The 12703-nt window shown below is 38.2% G+C and overlaps 1 protein-coding gene across 1 annotated transcript; it reads left to right on the top strand.

The window, feature by feature from the left end:
• Positions 1 to 717: 717 nt before the first annotated feature.
• On the top strand, positions 718 to 12429 carry LOC139736699 (SEC14-like protein 2). The gene is made up of 12 exons (XM_071647447.1): positions 718 to 1006; positions 2477 to 2546; positions 3325 to 3368; positions 6960 to 7022; positions 7995 to 8088; positions 8519 to 8613; positions 9097 to 9195; positions 9591 to 9735; positions 10479 to 10585; positions 11064 to 11203; positions 11554 to 11705; positions 12210 to 12429. The coding sequence occupies exons 1-12, from the start codon at positions 953 to 955 to the stop codon at positions 12347 to 12349; spliced, it is 1203 nt and encodes a 400-aa protein (XP_071503548.1). The 5' UTR covers positions 718 to 952; the 3' UTR covers positions 12350 to 12429.
• Positions 12430 to 12703: the final 274 nt, after the last annotated feature.

Below are 12703 nucleotides of genomic sequence, written 5' to 3'. Positions count from 1 at the left end.
CCCCCCCCCCCCCCCCCCGCCGGAAAAAAAAAAGTTGAAGGGCGGATAGTTAATGAAAGAAGGCTGAGTTTTGGTATTGATTTAAAAATGATAGTATTGGTTTAAAAATGATAGTAATAACATGCAGTCAAACAATCCAAACTCCCTGCTCGAATGTAAAAATATGCAGTGTATCCACACACGAAATATTGATACAGTGTTTATGAATGCTTGAAATCTTCTCACCTTGATCTCTCTATATATTCATCATTATAAGTGCCGTCTAAAGTCGGATAAGTAGAATCGTGATTTTGAGATCCGTCTGTTCGTGTAAATTTGCGAGTGGTCTGATGACTGTACAATTAGATCAAACAAGTACGTGGTACTAGACTTCTGACCCTTGATCTTGACATATTTATCTGCTGCTTTACGTGTTTGTGTGTTTGTGTGTGTGTCCTCTACACGTACCACCATCCGCTGGGTCACTTTAGTCCATACCGCCGTCTTTCACAGACCTGGGATGAGTTTCCACTCGAGTCGTATTTGCCTTACGTCATCGGAGCTATTTCTCTTTGTATGCTCACCTCGCACACTTCGAGTACCATACTCCGATATGCCGCATAGGTAGGTCTAATGTATATCTATTGTAAACATGGCGGTATGATGGCTAATCATTCACTTATCAAGCAGCCCGGACTTTGTCGTTTGAGCAGAGGGAATCCAAAGCGTGAGCACGACCCGTATGTCTCCGATTTGCATGACGTAGATCTAATTACAGAGTCGCCGTGCTGAATTTAGCACGTTTAACGTCTTTTCGTTCATTTGCCTCCAAGTGCATAGGTCTACATACATACATTTCTCCCCACAGCAATTTCAGTCACCACTAATTATAGGCCCCGAACGCCAGTGATTTGATTAATAATAGCATTGTGAACAATATTAGCTGGTTCTTTTTGACCGAGAGGGTATCAACATGAGTGGTCGCCCGGGAGATTTAAACGAGAAGCAGAAGGAAAAACTAGCCAAGGTAAGCGAGATACGATAGTATATATTATTTTATAGCAACGGTTATTTTTCCACATTTTTCTATCCGTCCACTTATTAACGTGGAGTAAGGGCAGGATTTATTGTACCTATTGTATATGCGACGATGTATTCCTGAAGCTAATTGTGCTCTCTCAAGCAAGTGTCTATCATATTATTAAAATGTTTTACCATATTTGCACGATCGAGAGAGAGAGAGTAGTATAATCATTACACTCTACATTAATATGGTGCTACTACAGCGCCTATCAGTGCCATTGATTGTTTCTGTGCTGTGTTTGACGAAAAAGTCAAAAAGTTATATATGTATGCAGAGATACAATCAACTCCTTCGAAATGTTGTTGTTGTTTTGTTTTTGTTTTGTTTTGTTTTGTTTTTTTTTTTTTGGGGGGGGGGATAAACACGGTTTCACTTCGAATTTTAACTTGTGGCTAAGTCCTTCACGTAAAATTGAATAGAATTCCCCAGTAGAAGGGTAGCGTGACCAAAAGATCGCTCTCCATAAAACTTAATGCCTATCCTTAACCACATGGCAATGCAAAAGACCTTTCTGAGCCGATCTGAGATTCTTTTTTTTTTTTTGGGGGGGGGGGCACATACTTCACTATCAAAAGATTCAATGAGATATTCTGAAGCCAGTGAATGGAGGCACTGGCAGTCAGCAGCTATAAGAGGATTAAAAAATCGAAAATATAATGCATGGCGATGTGTGTGTGTGTCTGTGCGTGTGTGTGCGCGCGCGTTTTTGTGTGAATGAGTATACATGTATAAACAGGCCGTGTGTATTATGGGTTTTGATGTCAATATTATTTCAAGCGTGACTGCAAAATCCTGGTTTTTGTTTACCATTTTTCGTAATCCGATAGATACAAAGAGAGCAACGGACATACTGCAGAAAGAGAGAGAGAGAGAAGGAGAGTGAGAGGGAAACTATGTTAGACGGTATTAAAAGACTAGCTGTATGCCTATGTGTATTTTGAGTTGGGGATCAGAACAGTATATCGATGTACGATGAAGCATATCTCAAAGCAGTCCACTCAGAAATATTGTATATAGACTTGGAGCTTTGAGGAATTCCTCAAGGGAATAGTGGCTATAGGACATATTAACAGAATGTGTCATCGGACTTATGTCTATTTTGACTGGAGTTGGTGGAGTTATCTAAAATGTCCAGCTCTATATGATTGATCGAAACATCTAACAATGATGCAGAAAGAGTCGTTGTTGTTATAACGAGTATGTAAGTAACATTAAAAATCCAATATGGCTGCATGTACAACTGCAGCATGAAACAATAAAGTGTAAAACCGAGAATAAAAATATATATACAATCACATTTTGGGATATTTTTCTTTTCTTCTTTCGATACCTCTTGTTCTTTTTTTTTTACTAAAACAACAAAAAACACAAAAATATCCCGTTTTATAATGTGGCTTGATCTGATTTGTATAGTTCAAGGAGAACCTAAAGGATGTTTTGGCTCCCAAGCATGATGATATGCTGTTACTCAAATTTCTGCGAGGTAAGATATGCTTATATTTTCTTTGTAAAGTTAATAGCGGAGAAATATGTCTCCCTGATTTGTGCTAAGTACTAATCTTTCTATTAGCATTATTTTAGTAGTGATGAAGAGAGCAAAATGTCCCCTTTGCTGGGCCTCTCGTTTTGGTGCATGGGTGAATCAATATGACATCTGCTGTTACTTCTGTTTAACATGATAGCCACGAGGAAATAGCGAGACGTGAAATGTGATACTGCAAAGCTGTTAATGATCATGTATCATGATGGATCATATTGAAAGAAAATTTTGTTTAAAATAACAGCAAAACACATTACAGCTTTTGCCTTAACGTATTAAAGATAGCCTTATGCCCAAAGATAAATGAAATTTTTATCTCATGCCAGGCTACGAATGTGTTAATAGCAAGAGAGTTAAATATTAAGTTCAGCATATCATTGTTGTAATATATGTATATGAATGAAACAGTCTACCAATTCAGGCATTCTAGAAGACCCCCGCGACATTGAGATAGTGATAAATCTCATCATACCGTAGATACAGTGTGTCCTTCATCTATTCAGCTCTATTCAGTTATTTATTCTTTTTGTTTTCATTGCGTTTATTTCTAAAATATCTATGATTTTATTCTGCAAATGTATCATCCCTGCTAATATCATTACGATGAATTGGAGAAATATTACCTGTTTGCTCATCATGTACAGCCATTCATTATCACACCCAAATCATCGCGTACTCCAAACTGAGAGAGACATGTAATGTTCATTCATTTCTTGTCCAGCACGCAGGTTTGACTTAAAAAAGGCAGAGCAGATGTTCCGCAAGGTACGTACACGTATTGTAGTTTTCAGAACAATACGTGGAGATTCACGTACATGTATAATATTTTTATACAAGATTGCGGGTACTCATTTTCATTCATTTCCTCTTCGAACGTGTGATGAAAGACCGTACTTATTGCATTTATGTATGAGAATGATGAATGTATGTGTATTCATGTATATTATATGAAATGTAATGTTAAGACGATATTTTTATATACATTGTAAGACACATGCCAATACCATGTCCATGATCTCTTATCTGTCAAGTACGGTATAGCAACAATGGTATTAACAATGATAATGCTAACAGTGCTAATAATAATGACCCCTGTAAACATTTCCGAGGGGGCAGTTGGTCGTAATAAGCAATACACTGTATAGGAAAGAAAAGAAAAGGACAAAATAGTAAAAGGAAAGAGAGAAAGAAAAAAAAACCAGAACTCCCGTCACAAAAGTACGTACGCATTCACATGTTGTATACACGCACCCATCGCGTACCTGTTATTCATGTGTATGTATGCCTTACACACAAACAATCATGTCATACTAAAATGAGGATCTGGGCCCTGTTTCATAAAGCTGTTCGTAAAGTTACGAACAGCTTACGAGCGACTGGTGATCAGTTCTGATGTGCTATACACTATTGTACTTATCAGAATTTCCATAATTCAGCACAAGAACTGATCACCAGTCGCTCGTAAGTTGTTCGTAACTTTACGAGCAGCTTTATGAAACACCCCACTGGTTCCCCAATACCATCACTTTTGAGAAAGATGTATCAATACAGGATATGTGCCATCTGTTCACAACAGGGGCTCTATCCATTATAACAGTCAGAATACTTAACATTTACACACTGAAAAAAAAAGGCAAAAGAGTCTTATCAGTGTTGGGATGCAGGTCCATCCATGGGATAACATTAAAATTCAAAATACTATGAAAGAGATATATATATATATATATATATATATATATATATATATATACATATATATGTATATATACACATATATATACATACATATATATATATATATATATATATATACATATACATATATTTATATATATGTATATACATATATATTAGATTATTCTTTTTCATATGGAACCCTTTCTCATAGATAATAGACAGGATTCACTAGTTTTCTGCGTATACACTATACAGCTCATGCAGCATGTATCTTCTAAAAAACATTTAGCATTTTGTTTTCCGTGAATTATTTGGGATTTTCCTTTTGATTTTACCCAAAATCGCGTAACCAATGTATCATCGAGTTTCTTCACTCTTTATGTTTCAAGAGGTTTCACAATCAAAGATGATCAAACCGCAAATTACATGCAATGTACTGTTATGTGAGCATCAGCGAGTAAACTATATCGTGATAGGAGAGTGACATGCATTATAAACAATATTGAAAATGTTTTGAATAATGACTTACTGCATCTATCTCACTGGATGAATGCAAATAAACTCAGGGTAAATTGTGATAAAACTGTTTGTAAGTTAATAGGAAGCCGATATATGCTCTCTAAAGTAAGTGACTTGAATGTTACTTTATTTAATGCTAGGATTCAGCAAATCAACCATGTTAAATATCTGGGTGTTATTAATATTGTGATGAACAGATAAAATGGGACATCCATATTGACAATATGGTAAAAAAATTGGGAAAATGATAAGCTACTTGGGTAGATTGAGACGTGTCCTAAATGAATCTAGATTAAAGTTAATTTATAATGCTGTTATTTTACCACGCTTTGATTATGGCGATGTTGTTTATGGCTCTGCTTGTAAACTGCATATTGATAGATTACAGAAACTACAAAATAGGGCTGGCCGGTTAATACTCAAGATAAAACGGGAATCTCATGTTTCGAACCTGGAGATTCACAATGCTATGAAATGGGACACTTTAGCAGAAAGAAGAAATAAACACCTGATATATGTTCGTTTAGAACACTCCATGGTATGACCCCAGAATACTTGTCTGAATCTTTTGATTATCTCTCTCACCCTTATTCTTTGCGTTTCGGAAACAAACTTAGTTTACCCACACCCTATACTGAATTTCTCAAAAGATCATTTACATATCAAGCATTTATGTATAATAACCTACCACCGGGGGATCAGCCTTAAATTTAAATGTTTTTCTAAGGATATGTACAAATTCATAAATCCCAGTTGCAATGTATTGTTTGCTGTGACAGGATAGCCGGGTTTAGTTTGTTCTGTTCTGTTATGCAATGTTTGATTATGTAATGTTATGTATGTTGTAATCTGAAGTCCTGTATTTTTCTTCATTCTCTTCCAATTCTATCTCTATGTATCATTCTGCCTCTTTGCATATTGTAAAGGCTTGTTTAATCATTAACTGGACCTCATGGAAGACCAGTGGTGCCATGGCGGCACCGCTGAATATGGGCATTCCAGCCGTTTTAAACTGTATTTTTTTTTAATATGTTTTTAACGGAAATAAATACCTACCTACCTACCATACCACAATGTGTGTGGGGGTGCCTTTTTGGGGTTTACCGTCCTGTAATCGTTAAATTTGGTGCCGGAAGCCACGCCCAGGTAGACGAATTTTAATGAGTTATCTATCAATCAAGAAGGCAATTTCATGGGGCGCGTAACACCTTTATGCACCAACGTTATGCCCTTTCTTAACTGTGGAGTAAAGTCCACTCGTGTGCAAATACACGGCCCCAGCTGATAAAATTATTATGTTAAAATTTATATTTGGGTTTTAAGTGGTAGGTTGGGGGGGGGGGGGGGAAGGGGTCCTTCGAGTTCGTTCCCCCATCTTTCATATCAACGTGTAACAATTAATCTGCGAGACCACGTGAGAAATTGTAATCAATCGTAATCTTGGTAAGATGAGTTCGGTGATTGAAAAATGAACTGGAACGCGTCTACGGCCGTTCGGAATTTTTACAGATATTTGCAACACTATAGAGTGCAATGATACAAAACAAGGACTGCAGCAGCCAAGGAACAGCCAATCAGTTACGAGTTTTTAAGCTGTTGCTATGGTAGCGATAAAGTTATTGGAACCGATAATGATTGCAAACACCGAAATACAATTTGCACAGTCAATTTGTTGTCAGGCTGTGTCCAGTGTAGATCAAACAAAAACAAAAGATGTATCACAGTATACTCTTTTTTTATATCAGTTCAACAAATAACTGATGGACTTGATTAAAGATATACATGTATTTGGACTGTGTTCTGAATTTCTGTGAAAACCACATGCGTGACAGACAACTAAGTTTTAGGCAAGTACAGCTATGGCACATAATTATGACATATCTACGTTTTGTGGAAAGTTGTTATGAAGAAGTGAAAAGAAATGCACACATTGCCGAGCAATGTAATTTCGCTTTTTTTCTTCGTTTTTTTTTAAAGGAACCAAATATGTAAGTGGGAAGAATGCTTGAATACTTTGAAAACACCTTATTACTCATGGTACTTGAGACCTTGAGATCCGAGGCTCAGTTTAGCTATATGCAGTGCACGAAGATTACTCTAAAACGGATGTGCAACAGAGTGTGACAGATTTTTTTTTTTTTTTTTTTTTTTTACTTGCAGGACTTGGAATGGAGAAAAGAGAACAAAGTCGACACGATATTGGAGTGGTACAACATTCCAGATGTATGTATTCAAACTCGCTCTACCTTTCGAGGAACATAATTTTATACCTGTGTAGATTATTTGCCCAGTTTCCAGTTGATTTATCACTGAATACGGAGAATGTGCTGACCGCTGAGGGTAAAATACTGTTACGGCCCCAGAGTTAGGCAAATTGGGACTCCACTTGAAAGTTGGTAGGGCAAGTCTTACGGGCGGACACATTAAATGAGAACATTGTTTGTATCTGTGGTTCTTCCTTTCCCCTTACCACGGACGAGCCCCTAGAGTTTATCACCCCCAAGTAGACTCCATGTCCCCAGACCAGACCATAAATGGTCATTGGTAACGGTCACTGTAGAATACAGTCATTGTATACAAGAAGGTGATGAATGATGCTTTGATGTTGTAAGAAATTAAGAGTGAGTGTTGAGGAGTATATCTTGGGACCCTGACCGGAGTAAAAGGCAGTCTTGGAATGAGCACTGGCGTGTCATAGTCGTGTAATCTTGCGAGCTTGAATAAAAGACTACTTTTTAGACATGAACCATCGAAATGACTGGTTGCCTGGTTTCTTCTTGTGTCCTTTAGAGTTTAACTCTGTCTTGGGTACCAACTCGGCGGTCCCAACAATACCACTATGGTCAATGGTTCTGTTGTATGATATTCGTATAACAGCCTCTGGAGTATTTGCGGGACACACCGGTTTCAGCAAAAGTCCAATCTAACACGTTTAAAAATCATGTAGAGTTGCTGTATATCAGATAAACATGCAGAATTATGCTTTCAAATGTTGAATTTCAGAATTTCATGGAGTCTGTGAACCAGCGATACCGATAAGTACTTTCAATAGGCATGATCGAAATGCGCATACTGGTATCTGCGGCCAGTATGTTTCGTGATATCGAATACATGGCACATTAATGCTTTTGAGACAGTGTCGTCAGGCTTTAATGATAATCATGAAGACATTGCATTCTCCATGGTTCTATACAGGTTTTTGTCAAGTATTGGGCTGGAGGCGTCACCGGTATGGACAAGGAAGGACATATTCTCTACGTCGCAGATGTTGGAAATTTAGATCCCAAAGGTGAGTTTGATTATAACTAAGAAAAAGAAGTGAATTCAAAAGATAAATACATTAATTTCAACATAAAGTCAACGAGAATGCTTGTGCATGTGCTCTCAACAGTCATTAAAGACTTATCGAGATAACTTTCTACAGAGATTGGGTTAAAAAGAGAGCAGATTAACGTACTTAAAATGATATGTAACAAAATCAAAATGAAAGAAGAACGTCCTCGAATACTTGCCTGTTTACCAGTAGCAGCCTTGAATATCAAGACGTGTATACTCTGCACAGATTACATCATGCGCATAGAATTCCTGTACCACACACTTTAACTCTCTGTATACCACGTTTATGTCCTGTCCATACAGGTACGTGTGTGAAATGTGTTCACATTTGGCTCTGGGGCACAGAGAGGGTTAATACGATTTAATTTTATGTTTATCTTCAGGAATCATGTACTCAGCGAAGGTCAGTGACATTCTGAAGACAAACATCTACTACAACGAGGAGCTGGGACAGCAACAGGACCAGATGTCACTGGAAGTGAGAAGCAAAACGTCGTTCGTGCATACGATATCATGATGATACAGAAACGGCGTTCCTTAAAAAATTGAATAGACTTAATTTCTTTCATACTTTTAATTGTGAGTCGTGATTTTGAATGTGATAAAAAATCCACCCAAAAAAAACAAAAGAATATATTGCTCTTCTAAGTAATTTGTTGATATTAATACAAGATCGTTAAAATTTGGTCTAATTGGGCCAATGTTATTTGAATATATTTGTTATTACGTATGGTCAATGCGTTAAGATTTGTGTCTGTCATTTAGTATCAAAACTATATTTCTTTAATAGGAGGTAGGTCAAAATAACTGCACATTTTCGTCATGTAGTCAATGGCTCATTACAATTTTATCACTCAGTGCTCCTTGCGGTATTTTCCTTTCCCCTTTCATTAATACACTGATGGTGGTTAAATGTTAGGCTACGTTGTAATATTCCTATTCTTCTTTTTCTCTTCTGTAGAAATATGGTCGTCGTATCGAAGGAGTAACCGCCGTCATTGACCTCGAAAAGCTTGGTATTCACCATTTGTGGAAGCCTGGTGTAGACGCTCTTCAGAAGGTATGACGGTCAAACCATTCTTGTGAAATTGTCATGGGCATGGAAACAATAAAACAAGCATGGATTAATCAAACACGAATGTTCTTGGTTCATGATCATGTTCTTATAAGAATAGTTAATAAGAAAAGAATAATAAACAATCGCCTCTGAGAAAATAAGTAGAACGCTGAAAAGAAATACAAAGTATAACAACAAAGTTGAATGACGGTATTACGATGATAGTCATATACAGTAAAGCATGACACTGCTCGACAAAGTGAAATAAAGGATAAAATAGCTTGTTGCAGTTATTCCTGTTTGTCTTAAGCGCTATATAAATTTTCCATATCATTATTATCATTATTCCTCGGGGTAATATCGATTCTCCCTCTATGTCCTCGGACCGCACATTACAGGTGGCCGTGATCGAGGAGCAGCACTATCCGGAGCTCATCCACAGATTGTTCATTGTCAACGCCCCGAAGATTTTCCCCTTGGCATACTCCCTCATCAAACCGTTCCTGCGAGAGGACACGAGGAAAAAGATCCAAGTTCTCGGAAGTAAGCCATGACCGCAGACACACGCGCGCGACCTGTTTTGCGTTGTGCCCCAGAGGTGGAGCTGGAGATGGAAATCACGTGAAATAATGACACGTAACGATTACAACAACAAAAAACAACAAACAAACAAAACAGAAGACCGGAACCAATGTTTGATACCGCCTTTCCAAAATAAAGAAGAGTTTCAGCGACAATACAACTTCTTGATCAAACTGATTTAAGACAATGAGCATGTTTTATGCCTTTGCATTTCAAACTTTTGGGAAGGCTCCTCGTGCGCGAGCAATAATTATGTTCTTTAATCTATAGAACCTGATGGGGCTTATCAACGTTGGTGACACGACATTTACTCCTGCGACAATTGTTCACGTCTGATTTTCTCCAAGGACTTATAGGGTTAGGGTTAAGGGTATGTTTGTGGGTATAAATCATGTTTGGCTTAGCTTGCATACATTTCATGGGTGCAATTGTCGCAGGAGCAAATGTCATGGAACCATCCACGTTATTTGTGTCGACCAGTTGTATGACGATTATTCTGCTGTAACGAGAAAAAACGAAAATCACATTGCACTCCCCGTCAACCTTAACAACCTATACGCCCTCACCTGTACATCCTTCGAAGTTTCTAACATCCTCTTCCTATCGCTAAATGCAGATGACTACTACAAATTTATGCGGTAAAACAGTTCAAACATTCCATGACTGCATGTCGTTATTAATTTTTATTAATTTTTTTTTTTTAGGTGGCTGGAAAGAAGAACTCCTCAAATACATCGATGCCGATCAGCTTCCCGCACACTGGGGCGGGACTTTGACTGATCCCGATGGAAATTCTAAATGCGAGACCTTGGTGAGTTTTCATCCATAACAAGGTGGAAATCAAGGTCTTACACATTAATGGGTGTTGAGTATGTTATGCAGCATATCTGGCGGTGGGAATCCAAAATGTGACACAAAATTATAACATTTTGTGCCAATGGGACTATACACGTGTCATGATTGTCAGAAACAATCACTGAGAAAGAAATCTGAATGTGAAGTCACAAAATTTTCTCGATAAGATATCTGTCACTACCTTTGCCTAAGACGCTCCTTTCAAGCGACGGGAATGTACAGAAAACTTGGACAGTTTCATATATACGGGATAATAATTTCATGATGATGATAATGATAGAATCAAGAATTACTCCGCAATAAATCAGATGGTGACTAATAAACTACGCGATAATTTAGTATTGACATCTACCATTTCTGACGAAACCTAAATGTTGAAACAGGTCGTTTTACTTTGCTTTCAAATGATTTTCAGCTTCTTTTTTCGCTTTCAGGTCAAACCTGGCGGCAAGGTCCCGGAGTCGTTTTACCTGAAGGATCGCGAGCCTCCCCACACTCTCACCATGAAGGAAGTGTCGAGAGGCGGTACCGTCGAATTGAAGCATGAAATCAAAAAACCCGACAGTGTTCTCAGGTAGGCCTGTACCTTATTTAATTTTCATATTGCAGATATCACTAAAGGTTGTAGCATTCCATGCCATGCTAATTTAGTCAGTCAGTCAGGCATTATTGTGTGATAGTTTTGTCAATGCTTTTCTATCGGGAAAAAAAAAGTTACCTTTAACGCCTCACTTTGCAGAGTCACTTAAACTGCAAAAAAAAAACAAAAAAAAACACCACCAAACAAACAAACAATGCACGATGATGTTAACTGGCTTTGTTTATCCCTCTTCCTTTCCTCCCTATGTCATATCCCTCTCTCCCTCTCTCTCGCTATCTCTACCTGCCCCCCCCCCCCTCCCCGTTACTCGTTGGCCTGAGAAGGTACGAATTCCAGACAGACGTGAGCGACATCAAATTCGGCATCGACCGCGTTGACGAGAACGGAAAGAAGACGCCGATTATGAAGCTGGAGAAGTACAATAGTCACATGGTCCCTGAAAACGGAGAACTCCTCATCACCGAACCAGGACTGTGTAAGTATCAATACAAAGCCCCCGGGTCTCCTGAGTTAATGCAACCAGAGCCAGAACATGGCACACATCAGGCCTGTGGGGATATAGGTAATAATTCACAGATTAAATGTTTCTCAAAACATTTTTTTCGCATTTCAAGATCAATAGAAAGCCCCCAGCGGGTTTAAGTGAATTATAATCATTTACAAAGCCAGAACATGGAACACACCATGGGACATAGGTAATAATTATCATTATCTAAGGTTCTGAAAACATATTCTGCATTTCAATAAAGCTTACTTGGACTTTGTTTCAAGAGACACCAGTTGATGAGGGTAAATTCTAAAAATTGAATTCATTATGGGCAGAAAAAAGTTTTAGCGACTATGCTTTGATTTGTGTGTCGAAATGATACTTCCAAACATGTTGTCCAGTTTCCTTTTTCACTCTCGTATACAGCATCAACAGGGACATGTATCTATATATATTACCGGATTACTCCTCTTTTCTTTCCTTTTTTTTCAGATCTAGCCAAGTTTGATAACAGCAGCTGGACCAAGACGAAAAAACTGTCGTACTGGTTGGAGCTCCTGGAACCAACTGACGCTGAACCCGAATTCCGCGAAATGACCGACGACTTTGCCACGATAGACGTGTCCGATTAACCCTATCTGGACTTTAGGGTCTTATATCTCCATTGGTAACGCACGTGAGGAGTTTGTCGTTGGTGCCGAGAGGGGTACCTTCAGTCAGACTGTCAGAGATCACATCCGAAGAGCATGCCATCATTGAAGATGAAACTGAGAACCCTTCACTTCTGTGAAGTATTCTGATCTCACTCAATAATGGTTGAACTTGACCAATATGAAAATGAATATATTCCAATTTGAGGTTGTTGTTGGGAGGGTTTTAGTGTGGGGGAGGGGGACATCTTGCAATGAGAAGTTTAATTCACCTGTTCCTGTTGACTAGATGAGATTCAGTATCTTAATATTAAAACCAGTCCAATACCAGCGACT

The sequence above is a fragment of the Diadema antillarum genome, unplaced genomic scaffold (assembly GCF_040938485.1).
Source record: "Diadema antillarum isolate AM-2024a unplaced genomic scaffold, OU_Dant_1.0 seq00000662_RagTag, whole genome shotgun sequence".
NCBI lineage: Eukaryota > Metazoa > Echinodermata > Echinoidea > Diadematoida > Diadematidae > Diadema > Diadema antillarum.
Note: the sequence above shows the minus strand (reverse complement) of the source record. Positions and strands in the feature narration are given on the sequence as shown.

What these genes read in the sequence shown, in the direction of transcription:
- LOC139736699 (XM_071647447.1), top strand. Translation starts at nt 953, where the DNA reads ATGAGTGGTCGCCCGGGAGATTTAAACGAGAAGCAGAAGGAAAAACTA. An exon ending in GTGTAGACGCTCTTCAGAAG is followed by an intron (nt 9,196 to 9,590) that starts GTATGACGGTCA and finishes CGCACATTACAG; the next exon opens with GTGGCCGTGATCGAGGAGCA. An exon ending in AAACCCGACAGTGTTCTCAG is followed by an intron (nt 11,204 to 11,553) that starts GTAGGCCTGTAC and finishes TGGCCTGAGAAG; the next exon opens with GTACGAATTCCAGACAGACG.